The sequence below is a fragment of the Rhineura floridana genome, chromosome 1, assembly GCF_030035675.1.
Source record: "Rhineura floridana isolate rRhiFlo1 chromosome 1, rRhiFlo1.hap2, whole genome shotgun sequence".
NCBI classification, from domain to species: Eukaryota; Metazoa; Chordata; class Lepidosauria; order Squamata; family Rhineuridae; genus Rhineura; species Rhineura floridana.
In genome coordinates this window covers 211,793,587-211,810,825 of record NC_084480.1, presented here as the reverse complement: position 1 = coordinate 211,810,825, position 17,239 = coordinate 211,793,587, and the positions used below count along the sequence as shown (strand labels likewise).

The 17,239-nt window shown below is 50.7% G+C and overlaps 1 protein-coding gene across 5 annotated transcripts in view; it reads left to right on the top strand.

The window, feature by feature from the left end:
- The first annotated feature begins 1,517 nt into the window (after positions 1-1,517).
- Positions 1,518-17,239, top strand: part of TFAP2A (transcription factor AP-2 alpha) — a 29,324-nt gene continuing 13,602 nt past the window's right edge. The window contains exons 1-4 of one of the 5 annotated variants that reach the window (XM_061591776.1): positions 1,518-1,621; positions 10,784-10,810; positions 12,078-12,512; positions 16,166-16,217. In XM_061591776.1, the coding sequence (XP_061447760.1) occupies positions 1,589-1,621; positions 10,784-10,810; positions 12,078-12,512; positions 16,166-16,217 (547 nt within the window). In that variant the 5' untranslated portion in view covers positions 1,518-1,588. The other 4 variants (XM_061591756.1, XM_061591783.1, XM_061591762.1 and 1 more) reach the window with 4 other exon arrangements.

Here is a 17,239-nt window from a genome sequence, read left to right as displayed (position 1 = left end):
AAAGTCACCGAAAGCTGGTAAAACTAAGAAGCTACAGTAAGGAACAGGTGGACAAGGTCAAAATCTACGCCTTTGACCCGGTTCCTTCTGGGACAATATCGAGTTTCCACGTTCAGTATGGAAAAGTGAAGTCGGATGCCTTCGAAATGAATCCGAAATCTTAAACCCCTGAAGTACATTGCATTGATCGGGCTTTTCTTTCCCATCCCCCATTCCACTCTTTCCCAGGATAGCTGTGTGGTTTTGCTAAACAAAGCCAACCCCAGCCTTTCATAACCCGATCCACAAGGCGGTGAAGCTGAAGAGCTTGAATTTAACCCCTTCAAGCCAACGAATGAAGTGAACTGTGGATCTTGCAGTAGCAAGAGGCACCCGCAGTTCTTCAGCGCACGCATCGCCTCTTTCACTGCCTCCCGCGCCCCAGGCTTGGTTTTTCAAAAGTCGTACCAGTCGTCGTAACGGGCACTGAAAAACACTTTCAATAATCTCCGTTGATATTAACGGGAGAAATTCAAGGTGTCATTTACCGCTCTGTCTATCAGCACGTCCGAGAGCCCTGTTATTTGCACGGAAGCCGATCGAGTTCGGCGGGGACTCGATCGACTTGGAATCGAGCACTTCGGCCAAAGCGGGCCGGCTTGACGAAGAGCCGTTCTAAGGATGATGCCCAGCGGACAGTGCCGCGCTGCCACCAGCACCGGCCGAGGAAAGGGAACGTCTCGGCACCCGGTTGCTGCGTTGAAAAGCCTCGCCAACGTTTTCTCAAGACCGGGCGTAAGGAGGAGAGATCTGGAGAGCAATCGGCTTAAAGCAACGGGATATGGGAGGAGGAGGAGGAGAAGAGGGGTATTGCTTTCAACCCGATAGTCCCAGCCGCCCTTCGCCTCCGAAGTGTCTTTTTCCTCGGAGCAGCAGGAGAACTAAGGCAACCTAATCTGCAGCCGATCAGCCCGGTGGCCGAGGGACTGCTGCCTTTTCAACACTGCTCGCCTAGCTGCCGTCCCCTCCTGCGGTCGTTGCTCCCCCCCCCAGCAGCCCAGCAACACTTTGCCCAGACGCGCAGTCCCCGCGCTCGGTATCTCTCTCGTAAGCATGAGTGAGTTGCCCGTCTCCGTCTCGCTGGCTCCCGTTTTCCTGTCACGCACACGCACCCTTCGCTCCCCTGACGCCTTTCTCCCCCCCCCCGCAATAAAGCCCAACAATGGAAAGAAAGAGAGATGGAAAAGACGACGAGGGGGAAGAGGCGTCCCAGCAGCGACTCTGACTCCCGGCTATCTTGATCCCCTGCAGGGCATCAAGAGGGCTCCCCTGAGGTGGGAAGCCAAAAACTCCGCTCCAGAGCTGCTGTTGGCTGTAAATCCATCATCCGCTGAGACAGGTTGCGAACTCTGGAAGGGAGCTGGCCGAATGCATTCCTGCGCCAGTGCGCAGGCGCGGGCAGGTAGCACCCTGCTCTTTATGACCAGGTGAGCAGTTCCTCTGGCAGGTAAAAGAAGGATTTGCCTAAAGAGATCGCAGGAACGGCAAGCGGGCGGATCACGCATTCCATGACCAGCAGGGACCTGGCGATAGGCAGCCCGAAGCCAGAATGTCACTCCTTGCAAAAATGGGGGACTGGCAGGTAATACTATTTCCCCTCCCCCCGCTCAGTCTCTTTTCCTTTCTTCCTGATTTTGTTTGGAATTTATGAATGGGAAAAAAGGGGGGAGGGAGACCTGGATCCAACCCCAAGAGAGGAAGAGCAAGTTGTGGATTCTCTCAGGGCATTGCACCAAAAGGGGGGGAGGGAAGTCAAGTCAAACCAAGTCAAGTCAGACCATCTGATAGGAACAATTTACAGCACTTTAAGGGAGACTTTGGGTGACCGTTCAACAGGTTGGGGAAGAGCCTGCTTTCTAAAGAAAGGCCCGCTGAACTAGAATCGCCGCCACGGGCACTGGAAAAGAAACTTTCTGTGTAATAGCCAGAGCTGTTGATTTGAAACAACCAATGATCTGGCGGATCGCAAAGAGGCGGCGGCGGCGAGGCAAGGCTGTTCGGCGAAATAGTTCTTCTTCTGTTGATCGCCGGGGTTGGTTGGCAGGAAGGCCTGTTGCGAGAGCTGAGCCCGCGTTGCGTGGGCATCCTCAGCCTTTAAGGCGCGGCAGCAGCGAGCCTTGTGGCGTTTGGAAAGGCGACAGCCGTGCCCCCGAGGCCTAGGCCTGGAAGCGCCTTCCTTTCGAAAGCGGAGCCGAGTTGGGAAGCTCAGCAGCGGGCTTCCAGAGTCGATCTGCGGTCCGGAGCATCGAGGTCTCTCTGGCCTTTCTGTCGGATTGCGGGAAGCATTCTTCTGGGCCCCAGCAACACGAAAAGTGAACTTCGCACTCTGTGGGAAATAGGTGGCTTTTCTTTCTGGTGTAAACCAGCCGGAGGAAGCTTCGATAAATCTCGCTCTTTCCCTCGCCAAGTTCCTTTTGTTTCAGAAGCGGTCTGAACACCCCAAGCTCTAAACATCTCGGGCACCACCCCAAACAAAAGCCCCCCCACCCGATTTCCATGGGAGGGTTTATTGGGTGCTTAAATCTCTTCAACTGGAACCTCTCCAGGGGACTTCAAAGTGCTTAACTTTGGCTGAGGGAGCAACCCTACATCTCTGAGGCGGGGGGGAGGGGAACTGTCATTGGATTTAATGGAGCAAAATTTAACCTATAAAAAGGCTGACTCTTAAGTCTATGTGTGTAAATGAGGCTGGATCGGAGTCAAAAATAAAGCAACATTTTTATTTTTGCTGTTTTGTCCCTATTTAACGGAGTGACATCATTTTAAGAATACAGACATTGAGGAACTGATCGGGTTGCAAGTATGTATGGCAGTCTGAGCTCTATTTTTTCCCCGGGGGCTGGGGAAGTAGGGAGGTATTAAGGAACATCGCAATCCCAATCCCTGACTCGACCCAGGTTTAGCCGAATCCTGCCTCCCGCCGTAGCCTTCTAAACACAGTAACTAAGGGAACCGTCGCAGAAAGTGTGGTCTCTGCTCACTCCCCTCCCCGTCATTCGAGTACTGCTCTGGTTTAGAAGGAAAAAAGGAAGCCCCATAGATTTCAGCTGAAGGAGACATACGACCCAAGAAGATGGCTTAGGATCCGCGCTTTCCTTACATTCCTGGGCCGAATCGACATTCCACTTACTCCCGAGTAGTTGCATCGAAGTCAGGGCTACTGGTCTGTGGATCACAAGTCAGCTTGGGCTATTACGGCTGCTATAACGCGGGAAAGAATCTACCGGCAATATAAGGAAATCGGGAAGGGACGGACAACCGCGCTTCTCCTAGAGGCACCGGTCTTTATGTACAAGCCGCGGAGTGCGTGCGTCTTGACGCCGGTTTCCCAAGCTAGCTAGACATCATCTATGACCAGCCTCGGTTCCCGTACGTGCTTTAAGCTCCGCGCGAGGAAAGCAATTCCCGGTTCTTGCAAAATCTCCGCACCTTTATAACTCTGTCGGGTTTCGTAATTCCCGAAGGCTCCGTGGCCCATCCAAAGCTTTGCAAAGTTCCTCCTCAGCTCGGCCACCAGGGAGGCCGGTTTAGCCGAGAGAAAAACGAGCGTCCCCTTCACCTTCCCCGCAATTGTATCACTGAGCTGTGTGTGTGTGAAAAAGCTTCCACTCCCCTTAGAGCCTGGAAGCCTAGTGGCGCAATCGCCGCTGGAAGGCGCAGGGGGCGCGCGTGTTGATCTGCATCGGAAGGCTTCGGCATCAAAGTGGTGGGCGTTTAGACGAACCTGGAGCTGCTACGTGTTGGAGGGGTGACTGCGGGGGAAAGATCGCCTTAGGCGGAGTGGCCTCTTTCTTGCCACCTCCCCACAATTCCATTGGAATCTCGATGGGGATGACACCCCACCCGGAGGTGGGGAGGAAGCCAGGCGAGGGTGGTCCTCCAGAATCTGGGAAAGAACTCACCGTTCCTTGATCGTCCAGAATCTCTGGCTTCCTCGCGTGGACTTGTAGGGTTTTTTTTAAATTCTCTAACATCCCGATATACCAGCTGCTTAATCCGGAACAAACCTGGGTTGGTGCCAAGTAAACACTCAAATGGACTTTAGTCCAGTTTCATCCGGCTTCACTGGTTTATGCTTGGTTCTCAGGGAAACTTCATAGTCTTCCAGACGGGCGAATTGCAGTCAGTTTTCCCTGCAAAAGATGCTTCTGCCTTCTTGGACCTGTAGATCTCGCTGTGGTTCAACAATAGGAGCGCTTTACTGAAGATTGGTTCCATTCAGAAAGAAGCCTGCTCTCGAATTGCAGTTATAGGTAGCCTGTTTACCCAGAAATGTACTCCTTGAGAATGCACGCATGCCAGTTTAAGAAGCAGCGACATGCAGCGGTTCCCTAACAAACGGGCCAGCAAGTGCACCTGTCTTGACAGGACACCCGGTGCGTGTTCATCCCCTTAACTTGCAAAGGTGGAAGAAGGTGAAAGAAAGCGGTTTAAAGGGCGATCCGAAATTAATTCGGATTGAAATAAAAAGACGATGTCTCAACCGTGTAAAATAAATGGCTTTGAAGGACTGAATGAATCGAATCAGCGTTTGAGTTGTAGGCGGCAAATCTAAGAAAGGAATCAGCTGTGGCCATTGGGAGCTGGAGAGAAATGGGGTGCAACCCTTCCCATCATTAGAGCCCAAGAATGTAGTCCTCATTATCTTTAGGTGGAAGTGACTGCCATTCAAATATGTAACTGTGTCCCTGATCAAAAGAGCGAAACCGGGACTCAGGTGAAGCTAGCTGGAAATGCTTTGCTATCTCACGTTAAAAGCCCTGCGGCGTAATCCTGAGTGGACAGGGTACTGTTGAGAGAAAAGCACTCTGCACATGCTTAATACGGATTTTCCTTTCGATTTTTTACTTCACATGTTCTGTCGCACAAAAGGTGAGAGCAAGGGCAACTGAAGCTGGATCTCCCTGCCCACAGTTTAAGCCAAGATGCCATTGACTCTAATGGTACCCCTGACCACCTCATCCGGAAGCATTGCAGTCACTCGGACGTAAAACTTGATACTTGTATTCCTCTGAACGCGATCTGCTTAAGATCGCCTGCACTCCAAGCACTCCTGCCAAGAAATCCTTCCTAAATGCCTTTCGGGGGGGGATCGAGAGCCCCCCCAGACAGCAAGGCTGGCTTACCACATTTTAAGGTAAATGAAGTAATGACCCCTCACCCCGACCATTACGTCCAATTCCTACAGTTCCCAAAGTGCTCCACTGCTTTCTTTGGTGTTACAGATCCCCTTGATTTCGGCGGAACCCACTCCGAAGTCATTGCTCTCAAGATCCCACCCTTAGAGAATTGTGGAACAGACTTATTTCTCTCGGATTAGTTGCACAAGTATATCATTCAGCCCAAATGTCGCATGTTCTTGGACCAAACACAACCCCCCCCAATACAAATACGTAATAGACCACAAACTTTCGGTTGTCCCCACGGGTCTTTCGAAGAACTCTTATTTAAGAATTGGAGCCTGAGTTTTCTTTTTTCCTCTTTCCTCCCTGTCCCTTTCTCCTTGTGTGCGACGTATTTTAGATCGTAAGCTTCAGGGCAGGGACCTCTTGTGTTAACTGATTGTATGTAAGCCACTCTGAGAGGCTTTTGCCTGAAGACTGGGGTTCCATCAAAATAAATAAATAATTTCGTGTTCAAAACAGCAGGAAATGGGTCCTCTTGTTTTCGTCCCCTAAAAGGAGCCGATATTTCAATGCTTGGACACACGATGTAGGGCAATAGGCCTCTGCTTGGCAAAACAAATCACAAAAGGAGGAGAAAACAGCGTCCTTAAGTCAAAGAACGGGCCTTCCCTATTGCAATCCTATCCAAAGTGACTTGGAAAGGAATCCCATTGAACTCGGTAGGACAGGGCTCACTTCTGAGTAAACACGGGCCGGATAGGGCTGCGCGGCTAAAACCCTACCATAATTGTCAGTAAAGTCCCTTTGAAACTAGCGCTACTCCCCCCCTCCCCCAGTACACGTGCATAGGATCGGGTTGCACATTGCGATTCAGTCAAACGATGGGAATGCTCCTTTTGACTGGCACACTCACAGCGTTGCGTCGGTGGGGTTATTGCTTTGATTTCAATGTTATTTTCAAAAGAATGCCCCCGGGAAATAGCGCGGGAGGCGGAGAGGGCAAAAAACAGGCACAAGATAAAGAACAGGTGAGTGTGAGTTTTTGGGAAAGTAAAAGTAAATGGAATTAACGGAGAGGATCGCAAGGATCTTGACTTTAAAAAAACACAGCCTCACGCATTTCCATCATAATAAGCCCCTCCTCTTCTCTGCCCACCCCCGCCAGCCAAGAGTTTTAAAGTAGTTGAACCAAACCCGACCCAAGCCCCAAGGTAACGGGCGGCTTCTTGGCTACCCGTGTCCATTCGCGCGCAGGTTGCTGCGCTGCCGAGCAATTGGCTTATTGCTGCTATGCTAATGATGCGATTAGGCGGCTGGTGAAAGACTCGCCTGGAAAAGCGAAAAGTTTCGACCATTAGAGGGAGATCTCCGAGCGGGCACGGGAGATCTCCTCCTCTTCCTCCTCCTCCTCCTGCTGCTCTAGCACTCCAGCGGGCGCTCTCTGCATGCCAGAGGAGAGCGCAAGGCAGGCAGGCAGGCAGGGCAAAAGAGCCTCCTCTCTTCCTCTCTCTCTCTCTCTCTCTCTCTCTCTCTCTCTCTCTCTCTCTCTCTCTCTCTCACTCACTCTCGGTCTGTCTGTCTGTCTCTCTCTCTCGCCCCGCCAATCCATGAAAATGCTTTGGAAACTGACGGATAATATCAAGTATGAGGAATGTGAGGTAAGCGCTTTCCCGGGGCTGGGGCATACTTCAGAGAGGCTCTCCCCAGTCCACCCCACAACCCAAGCCACCCGGCCTCCCCCTCCCCCTCCCCTTCCCTCTCAAAAAGACCCCAAAGCCTAGCTGCCTTTGGGAAGCCCCTGGCGGCAGCCAGCCATGCTTCGGAAGCCCCACTTCGGCCCCAGGCTCTGTGGCACTTCTTCCTGCTGGAGACGACGGCGTGTGCGGGATTGTCCCGGGGGCCGGGCGGAGGCGACCCGATTTGTGGGCAGGAAGGGGTGTTTAGAAAACTCGGCGGATCCGAAGGCGAAGGAAACGAGCATTCCTGGCCAAACAGTTAGTGGGGAGGAGGGAAGAGGAGAAGGCGATGGAATGAATGAGTCGAAGGAGTGAATGAGAAGGAGAAAAGGCGACGACGAGGGTGCTGAGTCAGCAGAGGGATCCCCAAGCTGCCCTCAAGAGGTCTGCGCCACGGAGGTCTTGGAGCCAGAGGTCGGCTGAGCCACACAGAGGGACCTCCCTCTGGCTTGGACCATTGTCACTTCTGCGTCAAAGGTCGCTGGCTGCTGTTCTCCTGGCTCTTCTCAGCCACTTGACTGGAGTTTGAGGGCTTGCGGGGCTTGCAAGCACGCTTTTCAGCTCAAAAGCCGCCTCAGAGGCGCTGCTCTTGGGAGATGCTTCTTGGGCGGCGGAGAAGCAGGGACAGGACACTGTACACCGTGCCAGAGCAGATGCTTACTGGTCCACTCACTTACTGTCATCTTAGAGGTATATCATGCAATTATATAGGGTGTAAGGGGTTGATAAAAGAGATGGAGAGATACATGTATCTGATGTTAAGAGGCTGATTTTAGAAAGAAGGATAGGTACGTGCATAGATAGGCATGGATGGACCGCTAGGGTGAACTCAAGGATGCTTCTTAAATGAACGCATCTCATAGTTGTTGTGCGTAGGGGCTGTCCTGTTCAACACTTTAAAGGAGTTTCCGGCTGGTGGGATCTGGTGCTTCAAAACTCTGTTTTGTGCATCTTCCTTTCCCATCTCTGTCCAAAGGCTTGGTGTGCCACATAGTCTCTCCCTCTCATGAACACACAAACACACACTTCCTTAATGCTGTGCGCAGAATAGAATCCGACAAGCGCCGGTCTGGAAGGTTAATTAAGAAAACAAATGTGGGTTGGATTTATGGCTCCTTTGGAGAGGCAAGTCTGTCTTCAAACGTCAGAAACTGAGAGTAGGCGGCGTGCAGGACCAGATCACCTTCTCATTTACCCCAAAGAATGGGAAAAGACGCATGGTTCTCTCTCCCTCCCTCCCTCTTTTCCACCTACCCTCCGAAACAGTCGTTTTAGGGCGAAAGTCACTCATTTCTCCGTGTTGAGGCGTGGTACACGTGCGGCTGTGGATTTGCTTGCAAATGCCTTTTGTTGCTTTCTCGCTTTTGCGGCTTCACACCGAGTTGATAAACAAGCAAATCCAGCGGCGAGGGTTCCAAAGCCGGCTGCGTTGGTGTTTGGAGTGGTTTGTGTGCTTCGGCGCGATTTCTCCAGTTAAGGGAAGATATCGCTGCGGTTACGGTGGTTGCAGAACGCTTGAAACTGACGAGCAGATCTTGAAACTGACGAATAATACAATCCCATTCAGTTAAACCCAGATACGTGGGCACAGAATTGCAGTTTAAGACTGTAGTGCCATCCTCACACTTAAGTGGGAGTAATTTCCCTTGATCCTAATGGGATTTACTTCAAGTAAACATACATAATGTCTCAGTGCTCGAGAGCTTGGAGGATATTGCCTTTTATGAAACGTTTATTTCTAAAGTCTGACAGCTTTTAGAACTTGGATATTAGTGCTCTTGACTTGGAATGAATTCGCTTCAGCGTTTGCTTAATGAGACTGGCCTTGAATGGTAGCTTAAATCGCCCCCACTCTCAATATTTGCAACAGCTTCGGGATTTGGAGAGAGAGAGAGAATAATTCCGTGTTTCGGCAGTGAAGCTATAGTTCTCCTGCGTGTCTGTGAAAATACAAAGTCGGAAGGCAACCACTCTGCATAGCTGAAGGTGCTTGCTTCTCTCTCCGCCCCCCCCCACCCTTTTTCTTCTTCTCATTTGGTTAGGTGTGCTCTGGGAGTTTTGCAGGGACATGCTCGGTCGGCGGCAGAGCGCCTGTTGTTATGATAAGCCGGCAGGAGGAAAAGTGGAGCATGCCTGTCATCTCACAGGATTCGCTGGCTGCGAGTTGCCCAGCCAGTTGGACGGGTTGGGCCGAGTCTGGGAGCCCCAGCTTGTCAGGGCCAGCAAAGCGTCAGTCGCCTCCCTTTTTTACCCTTCCCTCCCCCCACATTCCTCGCCACCCCTTTCCCCGATCCTCAGCCCCAGAGGGGGGGAAAGGCTCCGCGGGGCTCCCGAGACGCGGAGAGTAGCTGCACAGCCCCGATCCCCTGGGGACTGAGCGCCGAGGGGCGACGGAGATCCCACGCGCCGAACAGGAAGGGCCCTTTTCCTCCAGCCCGGGGCTCCGGCGAGGCCCTGCCGCCGCCGCCGCCGCTGCCGGGCCCTCGAGTCATGGACGTGACGCAGCAGGACGCCGCTGGAGCCGAGCGGCCGGGCCCAGCCGAGCAGGGGCAGCGGAAAAGCGGGGGCCCCGAGCCTGGCGCTGAGAGGGCCTCCTCCGGGACCGAGAGGGGAGCCGGAGCCCAGCAACTCTTGGCCCTGCCTTTCGAGGCGCCTGCCTTCCCGCCGCCGGAGGTGCGCCCTTTGCTTCCCCCCGCGTCTCGGCCTTCGCCTGCCTTCCGGCTCCCAGTCGCCATCGCGCGCGCCTCAGCCGCCCCAGTCTCGGGCCCGGCTCTCTGTTTTGTCCCTCCGCCTCCCTCTGCGCCTCGGCTCGCCTCTCGGCCTTTTCCGCCTTTCCCTTCTTTCTCCCCCTTCCCCATTTTCTGTAGCGTTGCCTGGGACCCACCACAGCCTCCTTTCCCCCCTCTCTTCCCCTTCCCACATGCCCCCTCCCCTCCTTTGCCATTCCTGCCGTCTCCCCTCCCTCCTTCACACCTCTGCCCTTCTCTCCCCTGTCCATTTCTTCCTTCGCTCTCCGCGACCCCTCCCCGCCTGCCTGCCTGGGCTCGCTCCCACCCTCTCGCTTCTCCCTGGCTCTCTTTCTCTTTCACTTCTGCATGCCCTGCAACCTTTTAAAATGTTGCCCCTTCCCTGTGATTCGTCAGACGCAGCAGCGGCATGGCGCTCTCTCGCTCCCCCCCCAGCTCTCCCTCTCTCTTTTTGTCTCCCTCTCGCTTCCCCCCCCCGATTAGATACACTGGGTCTTCCTTCAATGGACGTCATTTAGAACAGGCTCTGCCTTGAGTTGCCTCCTCGCTTCACGCTCGATTTCCAGCCATTCTTCCCTTATTAAGTAGTCGTGTAATATTAACAGTCATGAATATCTGCTATTAGGATTCTCAAGGAAAGCGAGCCGCGGATCTCTCTCTCTCTCTCTTATTAGGAGCTCGCGTGAAGCAGTCAGAGGGAGGGGGAGAGAGAGAGAGGGGGGGGAGGGAGGGAGGGAGGGAGGTGGGGGCGACACACACACACGGATTAAGGAACACACACATACACATACAACTTTGAATCGTGATATCACGACCGGATCCGGTTCTCGCCGTTGCAGCTGCAGATCGTCGGGCGTTTGGTCAAGTTCTGATGGATTATAGGCGCGCTTCCCCAGAGCTCGCGGACCAGCCTGGGCGCTGGGGACTTGGTGTAGTCACAGTCTAGACCTCGGCTTCTCCTTTTGTGCGTGTGCGTGTGCGTGTGTGTGAGCGAGAGCGCTCGTGTGCAAGAGGGGGAGAGAGGCAGAGAAAGAGACAGACAGACAGAGCGAGAGCGAGAGCCAGCTAAAGAGCCTACTTTTCTCTGCCTTTTTTTTTTCCTGTGCCCTGACTTGGTCCCCGCGCATCCGCGCAGATGTTAGTTCACAGTTTCTCAGCGATGGTGAGTGGCTTTAGCATTCTCTACCAGGGGATTGAGGGGTGGGAGGATTGTGCCTGTTTATGCCTTTTCTCGGTCTTGCGGGGGGGGGGGGAGGGAGAAGGAGGTTCCCCATCCTGCGAGGATCTGTCCTCTCTCCCTTGCTTTCCCCTTTTTATTTTGAAGAAGAAGAAAAACTTCTTTATGATTGCGTGGGCTGCTTCAAGTTTCCTACAAAATCCTAGCTGGTGCTTCTACACCCGTCTATTGTTTTGTTTTGTCCGTTCCTGCTCCCTTTTTCTATTGGATTTAACATCTTTCCCCTCCTGTCCTTTCCGGGGGTAATAACGCTCATTGTGAGATTGAAGTCGAAGGCATTTAACGTCTTTCTTATAACCCCCCCCAACCTTCCATTTGTGTGGCTGTTAATTTCGTTTAGACGTACCTGTGGGCTATAATTTCATAACCTTCCAAGCCCCAATGGTACACCGGCAAAATCATTTACATTTTTGTTCCTCTTCCCCCGCACGCTTTATCTTTTATTTCTGCGTCTTAATAGTTCCATTATTTTATGAAGAATATGTGTGTGTGTGTGTGTGTGTGCGTGCGTGCACGCCTTGTGTGTGTCTGTGTATTTTGTTTTACAATATAGCACCGTTCCAACTAACAAAGCTGCACATTTTTAGGAGTCGTCAGGTTTTTTTGCTTGCCGGATTTGTAAATGACTGTCTTGCTCAAAAATCATATTTTGATCATATTTCTGGGCACGCTTTAAAATGAATAGCCGCTCTTTTTGGTGACGTTTTCCTGGAAATGTGTAGGACAAATGCAACGATGATGAGGTTTACTTCCTCACCCCTCCTTTTTTGGAGGGGAAAATGTTTATCTGCATTCATTCCCATTTAAAAGTTCAACCTAAAACGTGTGTCTTTTCCGTGAATCGTGCCAGCGCGTTCTCCTCCTTTTTAAAGAATGGCTGAGTTCAATTTTTGAAGGAAAAAACACATTCCCCGTAAGACTGACGGATCTGCCGTCAGTGTACTGATTATCTCCGTTTTTATATCTCAAATTTTGTTGTTAAAAGTTAGCAATACATTTCCATTTTGAAGATGCCGATGGCCTCTAGACAGGAATGTCTCGACGGCTGTTTCCCCCTTCTTTGCTTTGAACCAAATGTTTGCAAATTGCACAGGGTTTTTTGGGGGGTGGGGGTGGGAGCGATGTGCAAGGCCTGCCAAACGTCTCGATTTTGATCTTTCTTTCTCCCCCCCCTTCTTTTCTTATTCACCAGGACCGTCACGATGGTACCAGCAACGGGACAGCCCGGCTACCCCAGTTGGGGAGTGTAGGTCAATCCCCCTACACTAGCGCCCCTCCGCTCTCCCACACGCCCAACGCTGACTTCCAGCCCCCTTATTTCCCTCCGCCGTATCAGCCCATTTACCCTCAGTCCCAAGATCCCTATTCCCACGTCAACGACCCCTACAGCCTGAACCCTCTTCACGCCCAGCCCCAACCCCAACACCCAGGCTGGCCAGGACAGAGACAGAACCAGGACACGGGGCTTTTACACACACACCGAGGACTTCCCCATCAGCTCTCCGGCTTGGATCCACGAAGGGATTACCGGCGGCACGAAGATCTATTGCACGGACCTCACGGCTTGAGCTCAGGACTAGGAGACATCCCCATTCATTCGATACCTCACTCTCTAGAAGATGTACCGGTAAGGCGAACGTCTATGATCCGTTCAGGGACGGCCACCGACAGCCTGCCTTCTCTGCTACACTTCCACGACCCCCACCCCCCACCCCGGGCTGGTAGATGGGACCTGGCGATGGGCAGCCCAAGCCAAATGACCTCCAGCGTTCAGTGAAAGGTAGCGAGGCGATTGGCTCCATCCGCTGGCAACCAGGGGGCCCGAGCTTGTATAATCACACGCCACCCTGCAAAAACCCCAACACATCATGCCGGCTCTCTGCCTCTATTTCCTCCTCTGCATTAATGGGGAGTGGAGGGCGAGACCCACCAATAGGGAAATAAAGCCAACGAATGTCATTGTTCACAATGTCTTTTTCTTGCCGGGTGACAATGGGTGGTAACTACTGAGAAGGCCGTGTCGTCGTCCTCGTCGTCATCATACTAATACTAATATGGTCCGGAAGGCTTTGCTTTCTTCAGTAGGATCCTCGACCTATCGGGAAATGAAGCATTGGCCCTAAACATGCCTAAGGCTCAAGAAACGCCTTTCACCGTCTGGAGGAGGGGGAAGACAGGGAGCTAGCCAAAGGAGTTGCAAAGCAACCCCAAATCAAAGTAAATTAAAACAAATGTTATTCAGGACTGAACTGCTGGCATAGTGGGTATCGGAAGCGGGTTAGGATGGAAGGAGAATAATACATTTAAAAAAAATGAACATGGTTTATTGGAGGGGGGGAACTAGTCTGTAATAACTGATAGCCAATATTCTAGGTTGAAATTCTCACCAAGACCTTTTCAGCACCCGAAATGGTTCTTGTCTGGAGTTGAACTGTATTACTCCTGAACAGAGTGCGAAAAGGTTTCTAATGAAAGCATGGCCTTAGTGCAACCTGGGGGGGGGGCGTTGTCCACGGGGAAGCGCCTTATGTGCTTGAATCCAAAGGACAACTCGCCAGCAAAGGTCCCTCCTGTCCTTCTGGATTTCCTGCTCAAAACAGGATGCCAAGAGGCCAGGAAAGCCATGCAAGTGTTGGTTATCCCAGGAAGAAAGCATTTGGGGCGGTGGGGGGAGGAAGGGAGAGGTGGCTTGTGGTGCCTGGATGTCGTCGCGGTTGTCATTGTTGCTAAAACGCCATCCCAAATTACAGGATCAAATATTATCACCATGTATCGTTGACAGTTTGAATGGTTTACAGTTTCATGTTGCAAAGACAATGTTCCGATGGGTTGGCTTATTTGGGGGTCATTTTGAAGCCTTTTATTTCTTTCCCTTTTAGTAAATCATACTGGGGGTCGGGTGGGGTGGAAATAGGGGATAGCATTACATGCCGGCTCTGACTTTGTCCTGCCTACGAAATTGCTGCTCATGTTTAGTTGTTTTGCAACCAACGTTTGTATTAGTGTGGTGGGGAATTTAGGAAACAGTGGAAGGGAGCGAGGAGGCGGGTGAAAAGAAAAGAACAATATGCAAGCTATATTTAGGTCCAGTTGCGGTTCTAAACGCACTTATTTGGAAGAAAACTCCGTGTAAATGTTCGGGATCTACTTTCAAGCGAAAGTAATCCAGTTGAAACAACTGGGACTTCCCACAGCATGGGGTTAGGTATCATTTAAACGAATTTGATGCTAGCGGGGGGTTCGGTTACTGCAAGAAACCGGATCTAAAATATTCCTATTTATTGCAATTTCATTTTGGTAATGTGTATTGCAAGCACAAATTACCTTAGAATGATAAATACATCCCATTGTATTCCCTTCTCTGGCAACAATTGACTTATCACTGGTACCTTTTCAGAAAAATCAGCTGCCAGCTGGTTTAAATTTTTAAGCAACCCCCCCGTCCTCACGCTGGCCCTTCAACTAGGCCGGATCCACAACCCTGTTCAGCTGAAGCGCCCTGCTTTAAGGCGTTGTGGTGCCATTCCGTAGAGGCAACAGGCATGAAACGAGCAACTACCTTTTAAGAGTATTTTTTTTACGGGAGGAGTGTGAGGTTGGTAGTGAAGTTCCTTCTGAAGGAATTTGGGTCATGGAAAAGGGTCATTTTCAATGTTCCCCTTGCTGCCGCAGTTAACCTTTCATAGAAGCGACTCCTCGGTATTGAAGACATGCTAAGTCGAGGGCGAGAATTATTTAAGCATAAATATCTCGGCGGGATTTTAAAACGTAGCAGTCGGTGGTTGGCGTGGACTCTGTAGAGGTAGAGGAATCAGACAAATAAAAACGTTTCGCCCCACTACATTTACTTTATGGTTTGGGGGCCGCCTGCTTGAAGAGATCATGTTTCCCCTTATAGTTTTAAAAAAACCAAAGAAAACTGCAGCGGTAGTCATTTCTGAACATTTCTCAATTTAATTATGCTCAAATCCAGAAGCACTTTAGGCAAGTTACAAATGAGAGCATTGAGTACAATAAAACCTGTAATAAAGCAACTTCCTACCATCCACCCGGAATCATTGAGATCAGGCACAATTAACAGGAGCATAAATTCATGGCAGAATGGAAAATGTTAGACTCGGTATTATTGTTGGACAGAGACTAGAGAGGGAAGGGGGAAAGGGGGTTTGGGGGTATCTCTGTGCTTGAGCCTTCAACGGCGGTGGCCTGCATTTTGTAACGCAACTGCGAAATTTTCTATCACGGCAGCGCTGGTGCTAATTTGTAAACACAGACAGACACATTAGATCGACTCTCAGGTTGGGAATTAGAAGACGTGATCTTCATTTTACTTTCCAATCACGTTTGGAAGTCGAGGGCGCGCCTCGGGGGCGCGCGCAAGCACACTCACACACGTAACAAATCCATCTGCAGGAGAATTAAAACAGCAGCAACAGAACCTGCTAGGGAACAATAAACCTACGAGCAGGCCTTTAGGTTCAGTGGGTTTTTCAGCTAATATAAAGCCATTTTCCTCTCCCTCCAGTCCCTGTTTTCCCCACAAAAACGGGCAACTGGGTTGCCTTTTCCTCACCACTGTGCCTCCTTCTGAACGGATTATTCCTGCTTCTTCTCCTGTTACTCGCTCTGGCTTCCATTGTATTTTTCTCTGCTCTCCGTGCCCAGTGGAGGCACAAGATAATTATTCTGGACTCTCGTGATCACTTTAATCGTCTTTAAAAAAAAAGAAAAAAAGACGGAGGGACCGCCACACTAAGGCACTAGTCCTGTGTACACTTACTCGGGAGTAAATTCTACTGACATAATTGCGACTTGTTTTCGAGTAAACGTGGATAGGACAAAGTTGCAATGCTGATACTGTATATAGGCACATTTGCACGCAAAGGGTGTTACCTGTGAGTAAATACGTTCAGAATTGCCCTGCAGGGCTGTATTTCAATGCATGCTTTTTTGGAAGTCAGTTGTGTTGAAACAGATGGGACTTACTTCCGAGTAAACATAGCTAAGATTGAACTATTAACTGTGTGGCTCCAACAGGATTGCTACACCCCCCTCTCCTATTAGACCTGGGTGTGTAGCTAAAATATTGCCCCCCGTTGTTAAACCCGAGCATGTTAATACACCGAAAGGAAACATTTCCGCAATATGTGTATATGTTCCAAGTACGGCATGGCGGAAATAACAGACGGGAAAGAGAGAGAAAAGCAAGCAGCAGCTTTGTAACGTGTTTCTTGTGGTATGTTTAAATATTCACATCCCTATGTATTCCTTTTGTTGCAGCACGTAGAGGACCCGGGTATTAACATCCCAGATCAAACTGTAATTAAGAAAGGTAAGCCATTTCCTTTAGCATTCCAAGCATGTCCTCACAAGCTTGGTACTGTTGCGGAGAGAACTTGATAAAGCCATTGTTCCCCACCCCACCGGCCAATGTAATTTACAACAGGCTTGAAAGTGGACAATGAAATTGATAATCCGGGTTGAAAACACCCTTCTAGGTAATCCCAACCACTGTGATTTTGTATGCGCGCGATTATATTATCTAGCTAAATGGATACAGTCTTAATTTTTTCCTAATCCCATTCGGGGTTCGAAACGGACTTCTAATTTCTCCAGATGCCCTGAAATTATTTCTCATCACCAAAGAGAACACCAATCTCCTCCAGCTCCTAGTTCTCTCTCCTCCACCCCCGGTCACCGCCGATTTAGGTTTATGAGATTGTTCTGAACTGTTTGCATCAGTAGGCTTTGCTTTAATACGCGAGCAAGGATGGCGGAAGGGTCTTTGCTTGGGGTACTCTCGCTGGAGGTGGTTTCTGCTTGTTTCTCGAACAGTAGCGCCTGGGTTGTTGTTACTAGCTCCTAATGGTGCGCTGTAGTTGTGTGTCTAGAGGACAAAGTGTTCTCATTCCCATCCTCTTTCAAACGACTGTGCAAGGGGATTATGGAAAAACGCTACGCGGCTTCGGTATTTCTTCTTCTTCTTTTAGAGGTGGTTTCCGTGTTGGCAAGAGAACAAAACAATTGGTTCCCCCTTTGAGTTCTGCTCGGAGAACCGTTGTTGGAGTGAAGCTCGTTGGTTTGAGCGCTTGGCTATTATTCGCTGGGAAAGGGCGCGTGTTTGCATTCACTCTAGCGGAGTGTTTGGGTATTTTAGGCACCGCCAGGGTCTGATGCTCTACAAAGCTGTTCTTTGGAAACCTCAGCACTGCAGTGGGAAAGCTAAAGTTTCAACCATCCCCCTTCTCAATCTGGGGAGCTTTTGTCATGTCAAATTAGATGTGCAAGGAATAAATCTTAAAGAGATGCTCTTTCCGAGTCGACATGATAATTGGCTCTTTTATTAGTAATCTC